Source organism: Daucus carota, chromosome 9, assembly GCF_001625215.2.
Source record: "Daucus carota subsp. sativus chromosome 9, DH1 v3.0, whole genome shotgun sequence".
Classification (NCBI taxonomy): Eukaryota; Viridiplantae; Streptophyta; class Magnoliopsida; order Apiales; family Apiaceae; genus Daucus; species Daucus carota.
Genome location: NC_030389.2, coordinates 11,958,413 through 11,979,956, shown reverse-complemented (window position 1 = coordinate 11,979,956; position 21,544 = coordinate 11,958,413). Strand labels below are relative to the sequence as shown.

General features: G+C 35.8%; 2 protein-coding genes and 1 long non-coding RNA gene across 4 annotated transcripts; 2 read left to right on the top strand and 1 right to left on the bottom strand.

Annotated features, from left to right (window-relative positions):
• Positions 1–501: 501 nt before the first annotated feature.
• LOC108202956 (glycosyltransferase-like KOBITO 1) lies at positions 502–9,286 on the top strand. Its single transcript, XM_017371599.2, has 11 exons — positions 502–988; positions 2,838–2,987; positions 3,071–3,123; positions 3,921–4,029; positions 4,140–4,274; positions 4,417–4,461; positions 6,384–6,571; positions 6,754–6,895; positions 7,580–7,626; positions 7,784–7,871; positions 8,583–9,286. The coding sequence occupies exons 1-11, from the start codon at positions 635–637 to the stop codon at positions 8,853–8,855; spliced, it is 1,584 nt and encodes a 527-aa protein (XP_017227088.1). The 5' UTR covers positions 502–634; the 3' UTR covers positions 8,856–9,286.
• Positions 9,287–12,082: 2,796 nt separating this feature from the next.
• LOC108200703 (uncharacterized) lies at positions 12,083–14,580 on the bottom strand. Of its 2 annotated transcripts, XR_001802804.2 has the most exons (5): positions 14,443–14,580; positions 13,506–13,589; positions 13,303–13,418; positions 12,584–13,203; positions 12,083–12,495 (listed from the first exon to the last, which is right to left on the bottom strand). It is a non-coding gene; the product is annotated as an uncharacterized LOC108200703 (long non-coding RNA). The 2 variants fall into 2 exon arrangements; XR_001802803.2 differs by having other exon boundaries at positions 12,326–13,203.
• On the top strand, positions 13,141–15,020 carry LOC108200702 (protein IQ-DOMAIN 11). Its single transcript, XM_017368944.2, has 5 exons — positions 13,141–13,280; positions 13,343–13,663; positions 13,898–14,116; positions 14,194–14,325; positions 14,457–15,020. Exons 1-5 carry the CDS (start codon positions 13,188–13,190, stop codon positions 15,018–15,020), a joined length of 1,329 nt encoding a protein of 442 aa, XP_017224433.1. The 5' UTR covers positions 13,141–13,187.
• The last annotated feature ends 6,524 nt before the right edge of the window (positions 15,021–21,544 follow it).

Genomic DNA, 21,544 nt, shown 5'->3' with positions numbered 1-21,544 from the left:
CTCATTGTAGACTTGTAGTTTACTTCCTCATTGTAGACTTGTAGTTGTAGAGGGAGGGAGAGTACCAAATCAATATCAAATCAAAATTTTTGATGACTACAAATTTTACTTATTATAATACATTATAGATTCTATAATAATAAAATTGATGATTTGTAATGATGTACTATATAACTCCATATAAGAATTTCCTCCCTAAAATGTTGGCCTAGATATAGATATAGATTATACAATAATGATGGACGATAATTTTATAATATCGAATACGGTCGGGTTCTAGTTAGGTTCAAATTCAGTTTTGAATATTCAGATCGAGTTTTGATTCAATAAATTTAAAAATTAAATATATATTAATCAAAAATTTAAACTCACGATAAAATCATAAAAATGGGCAAAATCGGGTTCGATAGATCAATTTCATCGTAATATCTCTCGCCCGTAAAAGTGACAATGACGTGCCACGGTGCCAAAATGTTTTTACGGACCACGCATAAGATAATTAGGAAAACTGGTACCAAACCAAAATAGACGCCTTACATTCAAACATTTCATTCCCGAATCGTAAATTTCATTTTCGTCTCTCTTAAAAACTCTCTCCAACCCAATCTCTCTCTGGTCTCTCTCTCTCTCAACAATGGCAGGGGGTCTATACGCCCCAATCAGACCCCAACCCTCCCCCCAATCCACCTCCTTCACTTCAAAGCTCCTCCTCCTCCTCACTCTCCTCCCCCTCTCTCTCGCCGCCTTCGCCTTTCTCCTCCAGTGGCGCGGTGGCGCTGTCAACGATCCCATCACTCGCTGGTCCCCCGATCAATCTCACTTGTTCCCCGGCATGGACGTCACTTCTCCGCTTCCCACTCTTTCTCACTCCTCTTCGTCTGATTGCTCGTTGCTCGCTCGTGGCAGTGGTGGTGGTGGTAGTAGTAGTGGTGTGTTTCCGTATTATCGCGATTGGAAGTTCGATTTCTCGGCTGATCTTAAACCTAAGGTTGCGATTCAGCTCTTAATTATGTTAATTAAAGTGTAGTCGGTGTATTTGTGATTGATCTGATCTGTCTTTCTTTCTTGATTTCATGATTTCATTAATTGATTAGTGTATCGACAACATGTGCAAGTACACCAATTATTTGTCGATGTCGTGATCTGTGTGCTATATTTGGTATGACGATATTAACAAATTTAATTGAGATGGATAGTGCTCATATGGGGCTGATCTGATTTTTTTGTTAGGCTTGATTTGATTAAAAGGGAGTGTTCGATGAATAGATGTAGATATATTGAACTTCACTATGTAGCTTGATTTAATTTTCCTAGTTATAGCACGCTATTTGATAATTTGAGGTGTTTGGAAACTCATGTAAAGTAACGGAGATGAAATTGACTCTGTCACTGGTTTATGCCGCCATGTAAACACAACTTTTTTTTGATGGTTTTAATTTATTTGTTATGTTTGTGCTTCTTAGTTTTGAGTGACAGTAAATTAATTAGAATGTAGGCCTGAGCTTGATTTACTTTAGGGTTTTGTATGATACTTTTTAGTGTAACGGTTTCGTTTAATCAAGATCATCTTTTCCCCCTTGAACTATGATCTGAAATATGAACAATATATTACATTATTGCTCTATTTATTTTTCTTGATTTTGTTACTGGAGATGCTCAAGTTTGGCACTTTAGATGCTTTTAGTAGACAAAATGAAGCTAAAAACAGTGGATTAACAATGCAGCTACTTCATTTATATGCCATATGAAGGTTTAAGATTCTTTTGCTCTTATATATGCCTAAAGAATGATATCTGCAAATTTTGATATAGCTGCAAGTTTTTTTTCTAAAATTTTGTACATGGTTCTCTAGGACTTCTGCATATTTTCTGGTTAGAGGATATACTATCCTCTTTGAGTCTTTGACTACTGATTCTGATTACAACATGAATATTTAATTCAAATTTTTTGTTGTAGTTAAAGGAACTGGTCAAAAAATAAAGAGGCTAAAAGAATATATTGCAAACTATTTTAATTAGTTATAATGGCTTGCATTGTTAGTTTGAAGGTCGGAGCATGATAGCATATTCTGCCTTTGGGTCTATAATTATTGGATCTTTAAATATGAACCGCTATCGCATAGTTAGTAATGGCCACACAAGTACATATATGTATATAGACACAAACAGGAGGGAGGGAGGGAGGGACAACCTTTCTTCCTATTTCTGTTGGTGAATAGACTACATATTGTTTGGTAGCTACTAGTATGTGCTGTCATTACATGAGATACCAATGGGGTAGCATGATCGGATCAAAAATGGAAAGAAAAAAATCTAAGGTCAAAAGAAGTGCTCTTATACCACGGTATTATGCTGAAAAAGAACTTAAACAGCACGGATATATTAAATATATCAGTGAAATACTTCCGGGTTAAGAAATTACTACCAGATAATAGGACAACACAGTCTACAATTGACATTTAAGAAATTACTACCAGATAATAGGACAACACAGTCTACAATTGACATGGATTTATGCAGATAAAGCCCTGAAAGTTGTTAACCACAAAGATGATTCCTACTTGTGTAATTTCAACAAAGATGATGGATGCATGAGCATTATTATGGGTTTTGTTCTATTGGACACTCGTACAATGCCACAAAGGACACACACACATATGGTTCTACGAGAATGCTCATGGATTGTTCACCCTTTATAGACTTTGCTGTAAATAAAGTGCATTTTTAGGTCATTTTCACCCTTCATTTGTGCAAATTTTTCTCTTGACTGATATAATGTATTGTGATGTTATATATGAAATGTGTTTGTTGATGAACTCATATCCTTTCATGATGCAGATATGTATTACGACCACTACATCTGCTGGGTTGGAGCAGATTCTACCCTGGATGTTTTACCATAAAGTTATTGGAGTTGCTACATTTTTCCTTTTTGTTGAAGGGAAGGCCGCATCTCCAGAAGTATCCAAAGTTTTAGAATCAATTCCTGTGAGCTCTCTGTTCTCCTTCTTATAGCTGGTACTTCTTTTTCTATGATAATAGATGACGGTGACTATACATGTGTTTCTCAGGGGGTAAAAGTAATATATAGAACCAAGGAGCTAGAAGAGCAACAAGCTAATAGGTTAGCCGGTTCCGAACTCTATAACACTCTATAATAGAAGTAGTTATCTGACGTTAAGGTTATGTGTAAGAAAATAGATCGGAAAGTCATGTAGTTTTAACATTTTCTTTTCTGCTGATTGTGTTTGCTAGCAGTTTTTTATGTTAGTTTTCATCCTATGTTATGTTTCACTGTTTACATTTTGCTGAACTTGCTTATTGCACAGGTATTTTATAACATTCGAATTCTTTTATCTGTTTTTAATTGTTTTGTTTTTTTAATGAATATTGATATTTACTCTTCTGTCACTATTTTAAATTTTATGTGATAATGTTCACATATGTTATTACGTTTTTTTTTTAATTTTATTAATCGTTTAGTTGTATATTTGTTTTGAACTACATGCTTACACATAAAAATATGACAATATTATTATATGAATATTTTTATTTCAACTCAGTTTGAATAGTAAGAGTTCGATTCATTTTAACCAATAGTATTTTTAATAAGTGTATACACGTTTGGGAGTTTTTTCTAATTTCTAGGTACGTGAGATCTGATGACGACCACACTACATTAACTCCCTTGCTCTAATAAGCAAGATTTTTTTTTTTTTTTTTGACTTCTTTAGTGTCTTAAAATATAAATTTCACCATCTGTTTCTTTATTATTGTCATGGTAAAGATACTCCTAAAACAAAATTGTTATGTACAACAGTACTTTCACCACAATGCACATTATAAAGTACATGTATTATAATTTATTGTGTTTAGAAGTACTAAAATGATGCATATCTCTTATGTTGTTGATCTCAACAGTCGAATCTGGAACGAGACATGGTTATCAAGTTTCTTCTACAAGCCATGCAACTACGAGCTTTTTGTTAAACAATCTTTGAATATGGAGATGGCTATTGTCATGGCAAGGGTATGCACATTAAGTTTGTTATCCCTAATATCGATTCTATAATTGATAAGTATGGATCATGTCATTCTGACCAATCCCCCCCCACCCTCCTCCTGTTGGTTGATTCTTAGAATTTTGGCATGGATTGGATAGTTCATCTTGACACCGATGAATTGTTACACCCAGCTGGAGCTCGGGAATATTCTTTGAGGCAATTGCTTCTGGATGTACCAGGGGACGTTGATATGGTTGTCTTTCCAAACTATGTGAGTGTAGACGTGAACTCCTTTTGATCATCAAAGAAAGATTGTGTAACATATTATTTGTTCCTTATATTGACCCTTATGCTTATCTTAAAAAAGAATGAGGTAATATCAACAACCATACTTACTGTAATAATGTGTTCAGGAAAGCAGCGTTGAACGTGATGACATTAAGGATCCTTTTACAGAGGTACATCCCGCTTGATGATTCTTTGTATTTTCTGTGTTGTTTTTGAAGTTTTTTAGCTGAGCACATAAAGAGATAATTTGGTGCAGAATCTATAGAGTAATTTATCTAAAGGAAACTTATATGCATCCTTACTTTTTTCCTCCTGGCTTCAAATCACTAATAGGCACTTCCACCAAGGATGAACATAACACGTGATAGATTATTTTAACTAAATCTTACAAAAAACAAAAGGATGAGTACAAACTCAGATTAGTTAAGCATAACAGAAAGATAAGGCATACCAAAAATGAAGTATGTGGTATAGCCTGTTGACTAATTATAACTGCTCACTTGCTAATCAACTTGAGGAAAAAGAGCTCTAGATTTCATTTACTTAAAATGATATGAATTAAGATGTATACATACATGGTATGTAAAAATAATAAAGTAGATAGTAGAAAGGGTGTATATATATATATATAGATATAGATATGCAAATAACCCCTCCATAGTTAGGAAAGAACATGAACATTTTACAAACAGCTCATCCCTGGGGCCTTTATGATGAGTATATCTGGGTTCTTGTTTATAAGAAGATGAGGAAGATATGATATAACTCTTAAGGCCATGTTAATTCTGTCAGCACATAAGATTATCCTCAGTTCTGAGGCTACCCAATAAATATATATTGACATGAATAGTTTGTCAAATTAGCAAGACACTGCTGAAGTGGGTTGTACAGAAACATTTTAAAATTAATATAAAGTTGTTAAAAATTTTAAGGACTGAAATGTTATATAAATACCGACTCCGCCAGCATCTAATCTTTGCCAAGTACTCTATTAACATGCAGCCTAATTAAAATTAAAAGAATGTCAGAAAAGAGCCAAAACTAGTCTAAAGAAAACATGTCTTTTCTTCCACAGAGCAAGGTTACGGGTGTCCAGTGCAGGGGTACAAAAATCGACAAATACGAGAATATAGTATATATTTATTATCTACCATATTTTAATAAATAAGATTAAATTTTTCAATAAATTAGTTTTTATTATTAGAACCATCTTTCCGAGTATATATCCAGTTTTAGCATTTGAGTTTGAGTAGGCCTAGTTTAGGTCTGTTAAAATATATTTGTCTAATTTCTTGATTTAAAATCATTCCAAAGAGTTATAAACGGTCAATAGTTAATTGTCATATTGAAGACTTTGCCTTGTATATTTCTTCTCATATTTTATAACCCTTTTGTGAGTATCCTTTGCCTATCCCCTGACTCTTATGCGGCTTTTTCTGCATCAAGTTATATTGTCATGTTTTCTGGTTGTGACTCAGTTGAATCCTAAAACTATGCCTTTAAATGTAAAAATGTGTGCTTGACTAGTGATCTGTATCATTGGGAACAAAGCAAATTCTATGTAGGGTCAGGGTGAATGAAAAGTTTCGTAACTAATTATTTGCTTCACAGTCATTGCAGTTTTTAGCAAAGACATACTTTTTGTCTGATGTCAAAGAGCATTATTGTGACTCGTGAATAAGTTCAACCTGAGACTCCTGCTCTGCATTGTTCAATTTATATTCTTGCATGAAGCTTTTATTTTTGGACCTTTGGATGAAATTTTGTTCTATCTATTTTTGTTAATAACAATGTATGTTGTGTAAATATTAATGTTATAAGGGTTGCCTCATTGGATATGGTTCACTGATGATAGGAGGTTGGGTTCTACTTCTATCCCTTGGGCCTGAAATTTCCTTTTGTGAAGTTCTCCCGTATTGTTGGTGTTTGGTACCACTGATTATCTTACATTGCAGGAACTTGAATGTGTTGCCATGTGTTTTACCCTATAAATCTTACTACTAAATATGACTTTTTTTTTGCCTTATTTGTTCATTGAACCCTGAATCATTTTTAATATCTAATGTCTTTTCTATTGCATTTATACAAACAGATATCCATGTTCAAGAAGAACTATGATCATCTTCCAAAAGATACATACTTTGGTTTGTATAAAGAGTCAACACGTGGGAATCCAAATTACTTTTTAACTTATGGTAATGGAAAATCAGTCGCTCGGATTCAGGATCATCTACGACCCAATGGTGCGCACAGATGGCACAACTACATGAAAACCCCAAAGTATGACAATCATATCAATATATATATATATCTTGTGTTAGCTGCTGTTGTGTACACTGTACACATTATTTAATTGTATGAAAATTCAATTATATAATGTTTGTGAACTAATAACTGTAAAAGACCAACAATTTCATAGTCGGTACTAATCTATGAAATAATAACTATATAAACTTTGGCAGAGAGATCAAGTTAGAAGAGGCTGCTGTTCTACATTACACATATGCAAAATTTTCAGATTTGACTTCTAGACGAGATAGATGTGGTTGTAAGCCTACAAAGGAGGACGTCAAAAGATGCTTCATGTTGGAGTTCGACCGAGCTGTAAGCTCTCTACCTCACTTGGACACACAATTTCTCTATGAGCCTAATTTTTTCTGGAATTTTAGCAATTATACCAGATATCTGCATTTTCAACTAAACTTAATTAAATATGTGGAAGAAAGTGTTTAACAAAATTAAGTAGGTACTCATTTCCAAAGTCTCGAAAATTGTTTGTTTCTTAATTTATCTACAGGGTGTTTACTGAAATTTATTATCTTGTTTATGTTTTGAACAAGTAAATGCTTTTCTTTTACTCTTTTGTTACTTAATTGACATGCTGAAGTGTCACACCTGACACTAGCGATATTAGATATATGATAAGTGAATCTGTTTCATATGTTTTACAATCCCCCCAAACAGCTCTACTAGCTGGATATATTTAATTATATGGTTTGCCATTGCCATGGGAGAATTTTAGATGATCAATATTAGTTTAGAGTCTTTAGGACATTTGATATTATGATTTCGAATTTTTCTAAGCAAGTAATTGATATTGTGCAAGGATTGCTAGCGTAGTCATTATCTCCTTTAAATCAATATTGCATGCGGTACGGAGTTCCATGCTGAACTTGTAAACTAGTTTTTTAGTCCAGTGGTGTATTCATTTATTAAACAATTATAAATGTCTCAGTTGACTGCTAATTTGATGAAACTTGTTTTCTAATAGTCGGATATGTGGTGCAGGCATTTATTATTGCTTCAACTGCAACAGAGGAGGAAATGTTAAGCTGGTAACTAGTGGAAAAATATAGCATATACTTCACTTCATCTTTTCACAATAAATTATTGTGAGAAAGTATTTCTAAAACATATTTAACTTCTAAACATAGAAGTGCCTACAGTTTAAATGTCATTTCTGTAAACCTGACAGTCATCTATTTTCTGCAGGTATCGAGAACATGTAGTATGGACCGACAAGACCGTAAATCTCAAACTAATGAGAAAGGGAATTCTAACCCGCATTTATGCACCCATGGTAAGCAATACGGAGTATTATTTATGATAAGACTATAAGAAGTTGATTTTGGCCTGTTCACCTCGATAATGCTGTTAATTAATGGTGGGCATAATGAAATCTTTAGCTAAGCTCATTGATTGTCAATAACCCACTAATTCACATACTCAGTAGTCAGTATTTTTAAATTAAATATCATTCCGCACTTTCCTCTTGTTTAAACTCACAATTTCATGTTTAGTATAAGTATATTTGTGTCATCTTTTATTTGCTCCTGGATACTTTTTAGATTGGTTTTAAGTTACCAATGTTATTAAAGCAAATCACTGAGTTTGATTTGGTCTCTAGCAAATGAATAGCCATTTTCCAAGAGTTTAACCATTCCCCTAGTTCCTGTTCAACGTATGCGCTTTGGGTTCACGTCTTGGATATGCAAGTACTTGAATTAATATATTTTCCATATAAGATACAAGAAATGTATGTTGTAATTAATAATATATGTACAAGTGCAAAATTTTCATAAGCTAATATATGGTATCATGCTCTACTAAAAACTATGTTATCCTTAAAAACTCTAGCTCACAGTGGTACTCAACTTACGGGATATCAGATCACTTGTCATAGAACTTCATGTCAGCAGTCATAATATTGCAATTTACCAGAACTGTTGGATTATAAATTGCGGTTACTATTCCTATTTTAAATTTTTTTTATTTCATATGTGTTTTTTAGGTCATTGTTCAAGGTTTACGGGAGTCTGGTGTTTTCAGCTCTGTTATTGCATCTGCCCCGGCTACTCTCTCAAAAGACAAATTTTTGGCATCTGTTGAGAGTAGTAACTCATCTAGAGGTGCTGCTATGGAGTCGGTGGCAAGAAAAAGTGGCAAAAGCAAAGAATCTCATGCAACTGCAAGGAAGGCTTTAGAGGCTGTAGATAATGCAATTCATGAAGCTGCAGTGCCCCCATTGTCTCCCCCAGGCTTTGATGGCGAATCACAGTTCTAAGCATAATGGTTTCCATCCACAGTTGCTGCTGCTACTTCCTCCTTAACATTGTAGAGATTGAAATTCTCGATATTACTCTGGGAAGGACTTGGAAAGAACACGTAGGCAGATTGTTGTTTGGAGGTCATTTTGCTTCAGTTATGTCGGATCCCGATCATTACCCAAGCGCTGATGTATATCGAGATAGATATGTGAAGAGATTTAGAAATAGAAAGGATTCCGTCATTTTTTCTATATGGAGGGATGTGGGCAAGGGGGGAGGGAGATGGACCAGGGTATACAGGTTGTAGCACATATGCTGCCGGGTCAAATTGGAAAGGGGGAGATTGCAACCATATACCATTTTGTATAGTATAGCCCCCCCCACCCCTCCTTTTCTTGCTAATCTGTTATATCTTTGATTTGCTTAATTTACGATATAGTTTCATTCATGCTGATTGTTATATTGTCATAATATGTGGCCTTTAATCTGATTTGCTTAGTGGTGAAACACACAAATTTTTTATTGGGTTTTGGTCCATGACAATCGATCGTCGTGGAAGTCTTATCCAACACACAACTCTATTACTATTAGATCTGTATTTCAAGGGCTGGGATTGAAACCTGTTTTTTTTAAGTATTCGTTATAATTTTCTGCGGATAGGGAAAGTTTCTATCCGCAAAAAATTATAACAGATACTTAAAAAAACGAAGTTTTAATCTGGACCTTTGAAATAGAGATCCGACGATTCTAGAAGTGTGTGTTAAATAACCTGTATCTGACAACCGGTTGTCAGGTACAGGACCCTTTTTTATTCACCCAAGAGTGGGAATATGATTCATATGAACATAACTAACCCAATATGCTCATTTTGAGCGACCATACCTTCTCCACTTTATTCACCCAAAAGTGGGAATATGATTCATATGAACATAACTAACCCAATATGCTCATTTTGAGCGACCATACCTTCTCCTTTGTGTGTAACATTACTATTACCAAAACTAGCTTGTAGCCCGTGCAAAGCATGTGAGCTTTCTTATTATATATAAATTTTTAAATATATTGTAAATGATGTGAAAAAATTTAATTTATAAATAATAAATTAAAAATTTTCAATCAAATAAAATTTATTTACATATATTTATTCTACAAATAAAATTTGTAGGAAATATTTATTATGGATTAAAATTTATATTAGATAAAAATAAGTTTGTGACAGTGTGATTTATATGATTCTACAAATAAAATTGATTAGTTAATATTTATTTTGGATTAAAATATCCGGCTTATAATTTTAAAATGTATTAGATAAAAATAATTTTGTGACGTTGCAATTTATATGATTCCACAATTAGGGGTGGCAATATTGGACCCGACCCAACAACCCGACACGAATTCGACCCGTAAAATACGAATTCGGGTTGGAGTTTTTCGGGTTCGGGTCAAATTCAGGTTGACCCAAAATCAACCCGGAAAAAAAGGGTCATTTTCGGGTTGAATTCGGGTTACCCGAAATATATATATTTTTAATATTTATTACTTAAATTTAATAAAAAAATATTTAATTTAATATAAATTAATTTATTTGAATTAAAATAATATTTATTTATTTATTAAAAAAATATATTTACTAATAAATATTAATTTTCGGGTCGGGTTCAGGTTACTCGCGGGTAGCGCGGGTCGGGTTCGGGTTGGGTAAAATTTTTGACTCGCGACTGTCAACCCGACCCGAAACCCGAAACCCGAAATTGCCAGCCCTATCCACAATTAAAGTTGGTAGAAAATATTTATTTTGGATTAAAAAAATCATAAACATATGAAAGACAAAATTCGTTTTGGATTCAGAATAGGAATTATAAACATGCAAGTCGGTTGTCTTATAGAATAGAAGTTAATTTTGCTCTAATCCAACAATGCTTATTTAATCAATATACGATCCAACGGATGATAAATTTTAGGATCATGCAACCATGCGTAGGGGTGAAAACGAGTCGAATAGGTATGAATAACAATATGGTCGAATTCGGCTCGAATTTATAATTACTCGTGTGGATTCGGCTCAGATTCGAATTAAAATTATATAAGTTTGTTCAGATTCGACTCGAGGTCGAACATCAATATTCGTATATGATTCGGCTCGGCTTTGACGGATACTAGATTACTTATTTTTGTATATTCGTATTCGAATTCGTAGAAGATAATTAAAAAATTATGAATACTCAAATAATTATTTACTATAACTAAAATGAAATCATTCGCAGAGTATTATATTAATATAAATATTATTTATATGATATATATTATACACAATAATATACATGATTTACGAATTCGATTCGAGTATTTTTAATAAATATGTATATTCGAGTACTGTTAATTTAGTCGAACTACTCTAAATAAATATGTCCGAATACCAGAGTGGTAGGATCCTACTCGATATTCGTTCGAATTGTAAAACCGGATTCGAATTCGCTCATTTTTTATACGAATACGAATAATTCGTTCTTAACATGTCGAATCATAGTTCGGACCAAATTACTCGGATTCATTTTCAGCTTTAACCATGCGACCAAATTATCTCCCTTACGTTTATTATATATAAGTATATAATATGAAAGGAAAATACTATGCAGTGATTCTTTTGAATGCAGGTTGAGGACTTGAAACTTGAATTTTATTTGCAATTTTAGATCTAATCAGATAATATGTTTTGATACACTGAAAAAGTTGGATTCAAATTTTATTTGATATTACTTGATCGAAAGCTTAAAATTTAAAATGACATTAAATCATTTCATTGAAATCTAAAATCTGAAATGGAGGGCAGTTAAGCCCATTCCAATAATATTCTAACAAATGTCATTTAAATATATTTAAAAATATAGTGTCCTAGTAATTTGGGACACATGAACTTTAAGAACATGTATTATAAATAATATAAGTGAATTATAATTAGAGGGAAGGGAAAAAAAATGAAAGTAGAGAGATGTAAATAGTTTAAAACTAACATAGGCAAGTCCAACAATATCCGAAATGACGTTCTAAGCTAAAATTTAAGACATTTGGATGAAACGTGTGTTCCAACAATGTTTTAGTGGTGTTTTAATATAGTGGGGCATCCAACAAGTGTCTTATTTTTGAGGCATTACCAGGCATGTTCTCAAACAATTCTATCAATAAAGAATTAGCTTTACTCAATTTCAACACATTTCTTTGCTCTTATTTTTTAACTTCCCTCCGATACCAAGTCATATATATTATTATTTTAATAATAAAACATAATTATAAGACATGTTGTTGGAGTTCATACATCAAAATAATGTTTTAAATCACTACCTCAACACTATGGTTTATTATACTTATAAGTTATAAAAGCAATTAGCATGACATTGTTAGACTTGCTTTTAGTGGTTCCGAAGGGCGAAGGCTAAGTGGCGAACATTGATAAGCCAAACTTGAAGGTTCCATGTGCAACACGAGCAAATAATAAATTGCACCCTTTTATTTCACAGTTCTACCAGAATGTCGAAACGTGCAATGTGCCAAAAACCTTTAGCTGTCAGAAAAACTACTTACAATGTATATGCATCAGGTTTGTATATTCCGATATTCGGTATCTGTGCTGTTCCAGTGTTCATAATCCAGGCCGCAGAGCTATGGAACAAGTTAGAACGAACCCCAAATCTTAAGCAAGGAAAATGAATTATCTACAACTCTGCAGATGTATTGTAATTCAACTTACACGCGCAAGCACACCAACAATGAGCATTGATAATGGTAGTGCCGGGTAGAATTGTCCATTGTACTCTATAAGTGGACTGCCCCTCATGTTATCACAGACATATGAACATGTAACAGGTCCCATACATGACAACTGAGAACTCCCTCCACAAAGATGAGCCATTTCTTTTCATATCCAGTATTTGTCTCCAGACCCACATGCTCAATTTTTTATATGCATCATGTAAAAGATGAGAAATCATAATAGTCTTGCAAAAGAAAACGATGGCCTTAAGATTTCAATTTTATGATTTATGCTTCATCACATTATATATATACTAACTGGAGTTAGGTTCTTTGGAATAAAAGGAATACATACCAGCCACTTTTTATAACCACTGAAACACTTCAGAAGCATTGTCAATCTATCGTTCTCACCTGGAGAAAATCTCTTCAGGATATTGGAAATGAAGATTCTCAAGTAAGACAAGTTTTTCCCATATACATCACAATAAGTGCTATTCAATGTCAATGTGCGATATTTTCAAATATCAAGAGACCATTCCCAGTAAGCATTTTCTTTTCTATAGAAAGCTTTCATACCACCATGATGTTTAGTTAGCTTCATGAAAAGTTATGATCCTGCAATGGCAAAGAAGAGCTGGTTTAGTGTGTTAAGGAAGTTCTTCACAGTAGAAGCACGCTCAAACCGAGATAAGGTATAACATACACATACTTAACCTTTTGATTGTACATATAATCATTGTTATAATTATGTCAGGGGCAGAAGAGAAGGAAATGGATATCTGGAAGACTGTTTATCAACCCTCATGTCGTGATTTCAGCTCCACGGCTTTCTGGGGAAAGAACAGTAATAAGTGAAACAGAGCTAGTGCACAGCAAGCATGAATATAATGGGGACATACTGGCAGCTAATCCTGTACCTGTTCTTGTTCAATCTCCTCAACGGAGCAAAGAGGAATTACAAGAGTTCGATGCCATCAAAGCTGAATGCAATACTCCTCCACCTACACCACAATGTGAGATGGAAATTCAAGAATCTGCTGCCATCAAAATTCAAACAGCCTTCCGAGGTCACCTGGTAAGTTTACAATTTCATGGACTGTGCTGCTAGAACTAAAAAGGACTCCTTATGTTTGAATCATAAACTGTCCCCCGAATTCTTATAATGTATGCAGATAAAAGATTAATTTCTAATTAATAGAATATTAAGTCTGCCAGAAATCTTCAAAATTTCTTTAAAGAATGTCTTAAATTGTTTGTAAAATAAATAAAAGATATGCATTCCATTTATGCAATAATGAATATTGTTCAGGCAAGAAAAGCGCTGAGGGCTTTAAAGGGACTTGTGAAACTTCAAGCTATTGTCAGAGGTAGAGCTGTTAGACGGCAAGCTATTGTTACTCTCAACCGATTGCAGTCAATCGTCAATATCCAGTCACAATTTCGTATGAATAGAAGCCAGACAATGGATAAAACTCAATGTTTTCAACAAAACAAAGAACTTCAAGAGTTCGCAGACAAGGACATAAAGGTACTACTTCCTCCTTAATCCTCTACTCTTGATCATTCAGTCTTTCCTAATTCAAATTGTCTTGTGTGGATTTCTAGATGGATTTTAACAGTCAAAAACGACGAGATAGTGGTCTTCTTACAAAGGAAGAAGAGAATATCCTTTGTTCAACCAGGAGAATGGCTGCTATCAAACGAGAGAGGCTCAAGGAGTACACATTTAGCAACAGAGTAAGTTTTAGACCTTTTGTTTCCTTAGATAATGTCATAAAAGCAACATGTAGCAAAGAGCGAATAATAAGTAGATTATAAATGAAGAGGGTGAATGAAATTTAATTAATAAGATACCTTAAAAATTGCAGAGGTCAGCGGAACTGGAGCTAAACAAAGTTGATGGAAGATGGAGATACTGGTTACAACAATGGATTGACACCCGAATGGCTAACACTGAAGATCTCCATGATGTTGCTTCCGTGTCCTCACCAAAAACAAAAGGTAGAGAAGAATCAAGAAGCAGATTAACTAAGTCAAGAACTACAAGGCAACAATGCAACAAAGACAACGAATTAGACATTACGCCAAGGGTAAGACCATTTCGTCATCTAAAACACCAGTCCATTCAAGAAGATGGCAATTTTTGCAGAGGTAAATCTGCAGTAGTCCCAACTTACATGGCTGCTACAGAATCTGCTAAGGCTAAAGTAAGATCGACAAGTTCGCCAAGACCAAGGCCAGTAAACTTTGATGCTCAATCAGAAACACTTTCTCCATACAAACACAAGATATCTCCTATTTCTTCTATTAATAGTGAAGTGACAGCAATCAGTATGCTTGCCAATTCTTGCACCGGATTCGTACAAAAGACTACTGGTTCCAAAGGGCATGTAAGATCTAAGAGAACTTTGAAGTACTTGAGCACTGATTAAGTATGATGCACATTGAAATATCTGTATATATTTCCATGTTGAAAGTGTAATTCTAGACAAAACTTGTCGCAAAATTCATCAATATATTTCAAAACAAAGCCAAAGCAAACAGCACTTCTAGTTGGAAGTAATAGTATTTCTTTGGCAACTTTAGCTTCAATTAACACTCTGGTAATGCACATTGTTTCTAATTGGGTGTTTATTTACGCCACTACCAGATTTAAACAAAATTGCTAGATATAATTCAAGCCACCAGGATGCTAAACAATAAACAAAATCACCAATTTGCCAAAATTATCCATCACACAACCAACCAAACTGCAATCCAATATGAAATCATATCGATAAGCCAATAAATTCCAGATACCCAATATGAAGAAAAAAACTATGTATGTAAAAACTATGAATGAAGAAAAAAATAACTATCTAAAGTTCATTCTCAAGGACTTAGATACTATCTGGTGTGTCGAATCAGCAGCCTTTCGCTTTCGATAACAAAATGCAGATTGTGCTATTTGGGCAGCCGGAAGATCCTGAACAAGGCCAATTGGAGGTGAAATCTGATTGGTGAACAAGTGGGTAATGTCCCTTAAGGGCTTCCTCAACTTTCTCCTCTTGACTAGCCCAGATTTGAGCTTCAAACAAGACCCAAAATCTGGGTTTTGTTTACTATGACTTGTTAAGAACAATGGTGGTGGAGGGATGTTCTCTTTGTTGTCACTGAGTTTACAAACAGAAACACCCTGACCCTCCATTGAATATGAAATGATTCGAGCTGAGAATAAGCATAGAAATCCCAATATATATAGGAGTACATGTTTGGAGGGGTGTTATTGTGTTTTTGGTTTTGGTTTTGGTTTTGGAGGGATGAATTTTGCTGGATGAAATTTTTGTAGATTTTGTTGAGTTTCAAGTTTTTTTGGGAGGGGGGATGAGAAGTCTTTTTGGGTAGTTTAGAAAACTTGAAAAGCTCGAGTTGAGTTTTGCTGGTTGTGTTTCGGCCGCGCGCGTTTGTTTTTCAGCATTTTGGGTTTTGGGCGAAATTTACAAGAAATTTACTATTTTGCCCGCCATGTTCATTTTGGGATTTCTGCAAGTTTTTTGAACTCGGCTTTATTTGAGTTGGCATTTTGCATGAGGTTTTGAGTAAATTTCAAAGGTGTGGCTGAACTTTACACTGATTTTCAAAATTGTGGCCATACTTCAAAAATAGCAATAACGTGGCTGGAGTTTCACTCCGCGTTTTGAAATTGTGGCTCCCGTTAGCGCCGTTAGGATTACGCCGTTAAGTTAATTAAAAATGTTATTTCGAAGGGGTAGAAACGTAATAGCAGATAAAAGCGCGCTCAGAAGGGTATTAACATTAAGGCGCGCAAAAAAACCCCTAATTTCTCAACCGTTATTGTGAGCGAAAGAGAGGAGGCGAGAACCCTAATTTCCAAATCAGTAAAGCTTTGATCTGAAGTGCTTGTGGCTTTGCGATGGACTGGTATATGCGTACGAGGAGTGAGATGCACCAGTACGGAGACGCGGAATGCCCTGATTATTCGGGTAATTAATTTGATGCCCTAATGTAACTGTGTTGTGTTGATATTTTGCTTTAAATTGATGTGACAGTAGAATAATGGTAGTGTGGTCCCAAGCTTGTGAGTTTGCCCTAGATCTATATGTTGATTGCTGTTGCTTTATTTGTTTATGTTGATTGCTTTTTGAATGGACCCATATGTCTCCATCTGTAAAGCTTTAAATTTTGTTTTTTGACTGTGCCCTAGTTACAAATTGTAGTGGAGGACCCCCCCCCCCTTTAACATTGTTTATCCTTTACTTGTCTACTGCAGAGTCCCCTTCTTATTTTACCATAAAAATGTATCATGGGGGACATTTTGAGAATTACAACAGCAAGTTTGTGGGTTATAAAGTTGATTACTTCGATTTCTGCAATGTTGATCTCATGTCTGTTTTTGAAGTAAGGGCAATGGTTAGTATAGCTATTGGTCGTAAATCAGCTGCTTTTGATTTGTACTTTAAATCTCCAAAAGAGAGCATGGAACTGGTTGGTAAGTTAGAAACTGATGCTGAGACAAGGATGATGACTGGATTGATTAATGAAGAAGTTCAATATGTTGAGGTGTTTGTTGTTCTTATTGAACCCCTTTCAGTGGAAGGTTTGCCAATTTCACAACCAGTAGAGAATCTAGATGTTATAGATGTAGATGAAGTTGTGGCTGAAAGTGAAACTGATAGTAGTGCTGGAGTAGAAGATGATAGTAGTCAGAATGAAGTAGTGCAGCCTCAGGTGAAGAAGTTGAAAGTGAAGAAGCCTGGTAGGAAACCACCTCCAAGGAAGAAGTGTGCTAAGAGGCCAGTGTTTGACTGCACTGTTGAGGGTGAAAATGCTGAGGATGAGGGTGTAAATGAGGGTAGATTTGAGGGTGGGGATGAGGGTGTAAATGAGGGTAGATTTGAGGGTGGGAATGAGGGTGGCAATGAGGGTAGATGTGAGGGTGGAAATGAGGCTGGCAATGAGGGTAGAAGTGAGGGTGGAAATGAGGCTGACAATGTTCAGGATGAGGCTGGAAATGCTGCAGATGAGGGTGCAGAAGAGGGTGGAAATGCTGCAGATGAGGGTGGGAAACAAAGTGGAGAAGAGGGTACAAATGAGGCTGGAAATGCACAGGCTGAGACTGCAAATGAAGGTGCATTTGGTGAGGGTGCCACTGGTGGGACTGAGGCTGGAAATGAGGGTGCTTTTGGTGAGGATTGGGGTGCAGGTGATGAGGATTTTCATGATGATGAGGAGTATGATCTAGAGCCTCCAGTTGGTGGTTATGAGGAGATGTATGAGCCCGGTTTCAATGACATGGATGAGGAGTCAGATGAAGAGGATGATGATTGGTTTCCAGATAGTTCCAATGATGGAAATTCAGACCATGATGAAGAGTTTGATGTTTCTGGTGAAGAGGAAGGTGATGATCAGACAGAGGCTGGCAATGATGACATTGATTTAAATGATGAGTTCCTTGAAAGTGAGGATGAGAAGATGGCTGTGAGTAGTGAAGATGAGGAAGATGGTTCATTTGATGAGTTCAATGAGGATGTTGACATGGCTAGCCCTAGATTCAAATGTGGAATGATTTTCAGTAGTGGTGAGGTCTTGAAAAGGGCAGTCAAAACTCATGCTATAATTGAGAGGAGGCCAGTGATTAGACATCCTAACATGGGGTCCAAGATTCAGTTCATGTGCACCCCTCCATGCAATTGGAAAATCTATGCAAACAAGTGTCAGATGAGCCAATGCTATCAGATAAGGACATATAGGAGGAGACACACTTGTCAGGCTACATTCCAGCAAAAACAGGTGACTGCTGAGTGGATTGCTTGGAGATATATGGATGACATCAGGCTTAACCCTAAATGGGAAGGGGAGGCTTTTCAAAAGAAGGTGGTTAATGATCTAGGGTGCCAAGTCAACAAATCTATGTGCTACAGAGCCAAAAACATAGCTTTGAAGGCTATTAATGGAACTCATGAGGACTCATATGCACAGATCTGGGACTATGGCAATGAATTGAAAAGAGTGATGCCAGAAAGTACAGTGGCAATTGAGCTTGAAGACATTGAAGCTGGCCAGGAAAGGGAGAGATTTAAGAGGATATACATTGCTTTGGGGCCAGTTAAGAGGGGATATAAGGCAGGTTGCAGGCCAGTAATTGGTTTGGATGGCTGCCATCTCAAGGGGCCTTTTGGAGGGCAGCTCCTTACTGCAGTTGGCATGGATCCAGAAGATGGGATGTACCCCATAGCTTGGAGTGTGGTTGATGCAGAAAACACTAACAACTGGTGTTGGTTTTTGAAGTTGCTGAAAGTGGATCTAGATATCAACAATGATTTTGCTTGGACATTTATAAGTGACAAACAGAAGGTATGTTTTTTTCACCTTCAATTATTAATGAGGTAGTTAGGTAGTTAGGTAGTTTTTTTATGTATAATGCACTAATGAATTCATTACCTATTGTAGGGCCTAATCAATGCACTTGAGGAATTGTTTCCAAATGCAGAACACAGATTCTGTGTTATGCATTTGTATAACAATATGCATAAAGAGCACAAAAGCCTTGGTTTAAGGTCCACTCTGTGGAGTGCTGCAAGATCAACCAGTGCTTTCCATTTTGAAAGAAATATGGAAAAAATGAAAAAGGTAATATTTGCATCTGATTTATTTCTTGATTCATTTGTTGATTTATTTCTTGATTTATTGCTTGATTTATTGAATGAAGTTGAGCCTTAAATGTTGGGAGTGGCTAAATGACAAACCTAAGGAGCAGTGGAGTATGTCAGGATTCAGAACCACATGCAAGTCTGACATCTTTGTTAATAACCACTGTGAGGTTTTTAACTCTTCAATTAGAAAGGTGAGGCACCTACCAATCATAGCAATGCTAAGGTGCATACATTTGGCTGTGATGAAAAGAATTCAAAGGAGAATGACTGAGGGTCAGTCCTGGGATCAAGAATTTTGTCCAAATCCAATGAAAAGACTGGAAGAGTAAGTCATGTTCATTATATGTGTATTTTCACTATTAAATTGCCTTGTAACTAATGTTTTTTGGCACAGGGCAAACAAAAAATCAGTGGCCTGCCATGTTACTTGGTCAGGAGGGCCTAAGTATCTTGTTCAAACCTCTGCAGGGGGGTTTGAGTTGGTAGTTGACATTGTGTAGAGGACTTGTGCCTGCAAAAAATGGCAACTCACCGGAATTCCATGCTTTCATGCTATGGCATGTTTGAATTCTCATGGTTTTAATCCTCAAGACTATGTGCACAGATGTTATTCAGTGAACATGTTTAGAAAGGTAATGCTTTTTGCCTTGTAATCTTGTCATTATTCCTGTACCATGTTTTAATTTTTTTTCCCTTGTGATTTTAGGTTTACTCTCACTATGTGGAGCCAATTAATGGCAAAGAGGAATGGGAGAAAACTGCCTAGAGTAGGCCATTGCCTCCACTAGTAAAACCCACTACTGGTAGGCCAAAGACAAGAAGGAATAAGAAGAATGACATAGGCCCACCTCCAGATGCAACATCTTTGAAAAGAAAGAGGACTTCTTTGCAATGTGGTGCCTGCAAAGCTTGGGGACATAATAAAAGGACATGCCCTGGAAAGGTAAGTTTTAGAGTTTGTTTACAATTAATATTATGTGTTTATCATGTTTACCAAGCATTGCATTGCATTTTTATTTTAGAAGCAAGAGGCTACATCTGAGAGGCCAAGTGAGGGTCAAAAGCAGATGGAGAATGCCACTGGGGATGCAACTGAAGGGGAGGCCACTGGGGATGCCACTGGGGATGCAACTGAGGGAGGGGATGCTTTTAATGCTGACCAGCAAGAGGGTGGTGAGAATTTTAATGCTGCAGAGTTTGTTCCTGGGGAATCACAGCCCATTGCTGAGATGGATGCCAGCCAGGGAGGTGTTTTCACTGCTCAAGCAACAGCCACAAATCCAGGTGAGGGGTCCAGTGGTGTCAATCTCAAAACATGGCAGAAGAAGAAAAAGACTATCACCACAAGGGCAGAGATTATGAGAGCAAGGAGTACTAGAGAAAGAAAACTGAACAAGAAATATTATGACTGAAGTTACCTACTCATGGCTACAAACTACTTTTGGTTGTGAACTTTTAATGTCAACTTCTTTTGCTTGCTTAGTATTTATGGTGACAAATTCATGGCTTGTTTTTTGGTTGGATAGTACTGTGTTTATTTTGGTTGGCTAGTATTTTGTATGCCAAAAAATTGTGGCAAGTCTTTTGTGGCAAAATCTGTTGCCAAGTCTTTTGTATGCCAAATATTGTGCCAAAGATTATTGTAAGCTACAATATTCAGTACTTTCTCTATTTTGCAATGCCAAGTGTTTTCTATGCTATATGTGTTTTGTATGCTATATGTTACTATCAGCTTAAAATCTAATGTCAACATGTATCACAAACTGCAAAACACAGGCTGCCAATTTTGTCCAAAACCAACCATTTTTCATTACATAATTCATTACATTCTAACAACATTCTAACAACATTACATAATTCATTACTTCCCAACTACACAGCCACACCTATCACCATTTACTGCTTGTCACTACCACTTAAAACATACACAACAAACCAAAATAAACACACTACAACTACACGAAACCTCCATTTTCGAGCTTCTCTCTTCTGCACTTCAACAATTTGCTGCTCATACTTGGATTCCATTCCTCTCATATTCCTCAAAAGGCCTGGAATTACTATTTGTGCTCGACTACAAAGGGGTCCGTCAACCCATTGGAAATACCTGCAACCACTGCTACCATCCACACAGTTCTTGAATCTCCGCCCAGCATTGGCGTCAGTCCACGCGACTCTATCAGCTGCCAATTTCCCACAATAGCAAAAACTCATGGCTTACACAAGAAAGAGAAGGAGCTTATTGGGGATTAGGGCTTGCAAAAGAAAGAGGAGGAGATTATCTAGGGTTAGAATGAAATACA

Bases quoted from the DNA above. Each gene is read 5' to 3' on its own strand.
- LOC108202956 (XM_017371599.2), top strand. From the start codon at position 635: ATGGCAGGGGGTCTATACGCCCCAATCAGACCCCAACCCTCCCCCCAA. The intron at 989-2,837 runs GTTGCGATTCAG...TTCATGATGCAG, and splicing joins CGGCTGATCTTAAACCTAAG to ATATGTATTACGACCACTAC. The intron at 7,627-7,783 runs GTAACTAGTGGA...TATTTTCTGCAG, and splicing joins GAGGAGGAAATGTTAAGCTG to GTATCGAGAACATGTAGTAT.
- LOC108200702 (XM_017368944.2), top strand. From the start codon at position 13,188: ATGAAAAGTTATGATCCTGCAATGGCAAAGAAGAGCTGGTTTAGTGTG. The intron at 13,281-13,342 runs GTATAACATACA...TAATTATGTCAG, and splicing joins CACGCTCAAACCGAGATAAG to GGGCAGAAGAGAAGGAAATG. The intron at 14,117-14,193 runs GTACTACTTCCT...GTGGATTTCTAG, and splicing joins TCGCAGACAAGGACATAAAG to ATGGATTTTAACAGTCAAAA.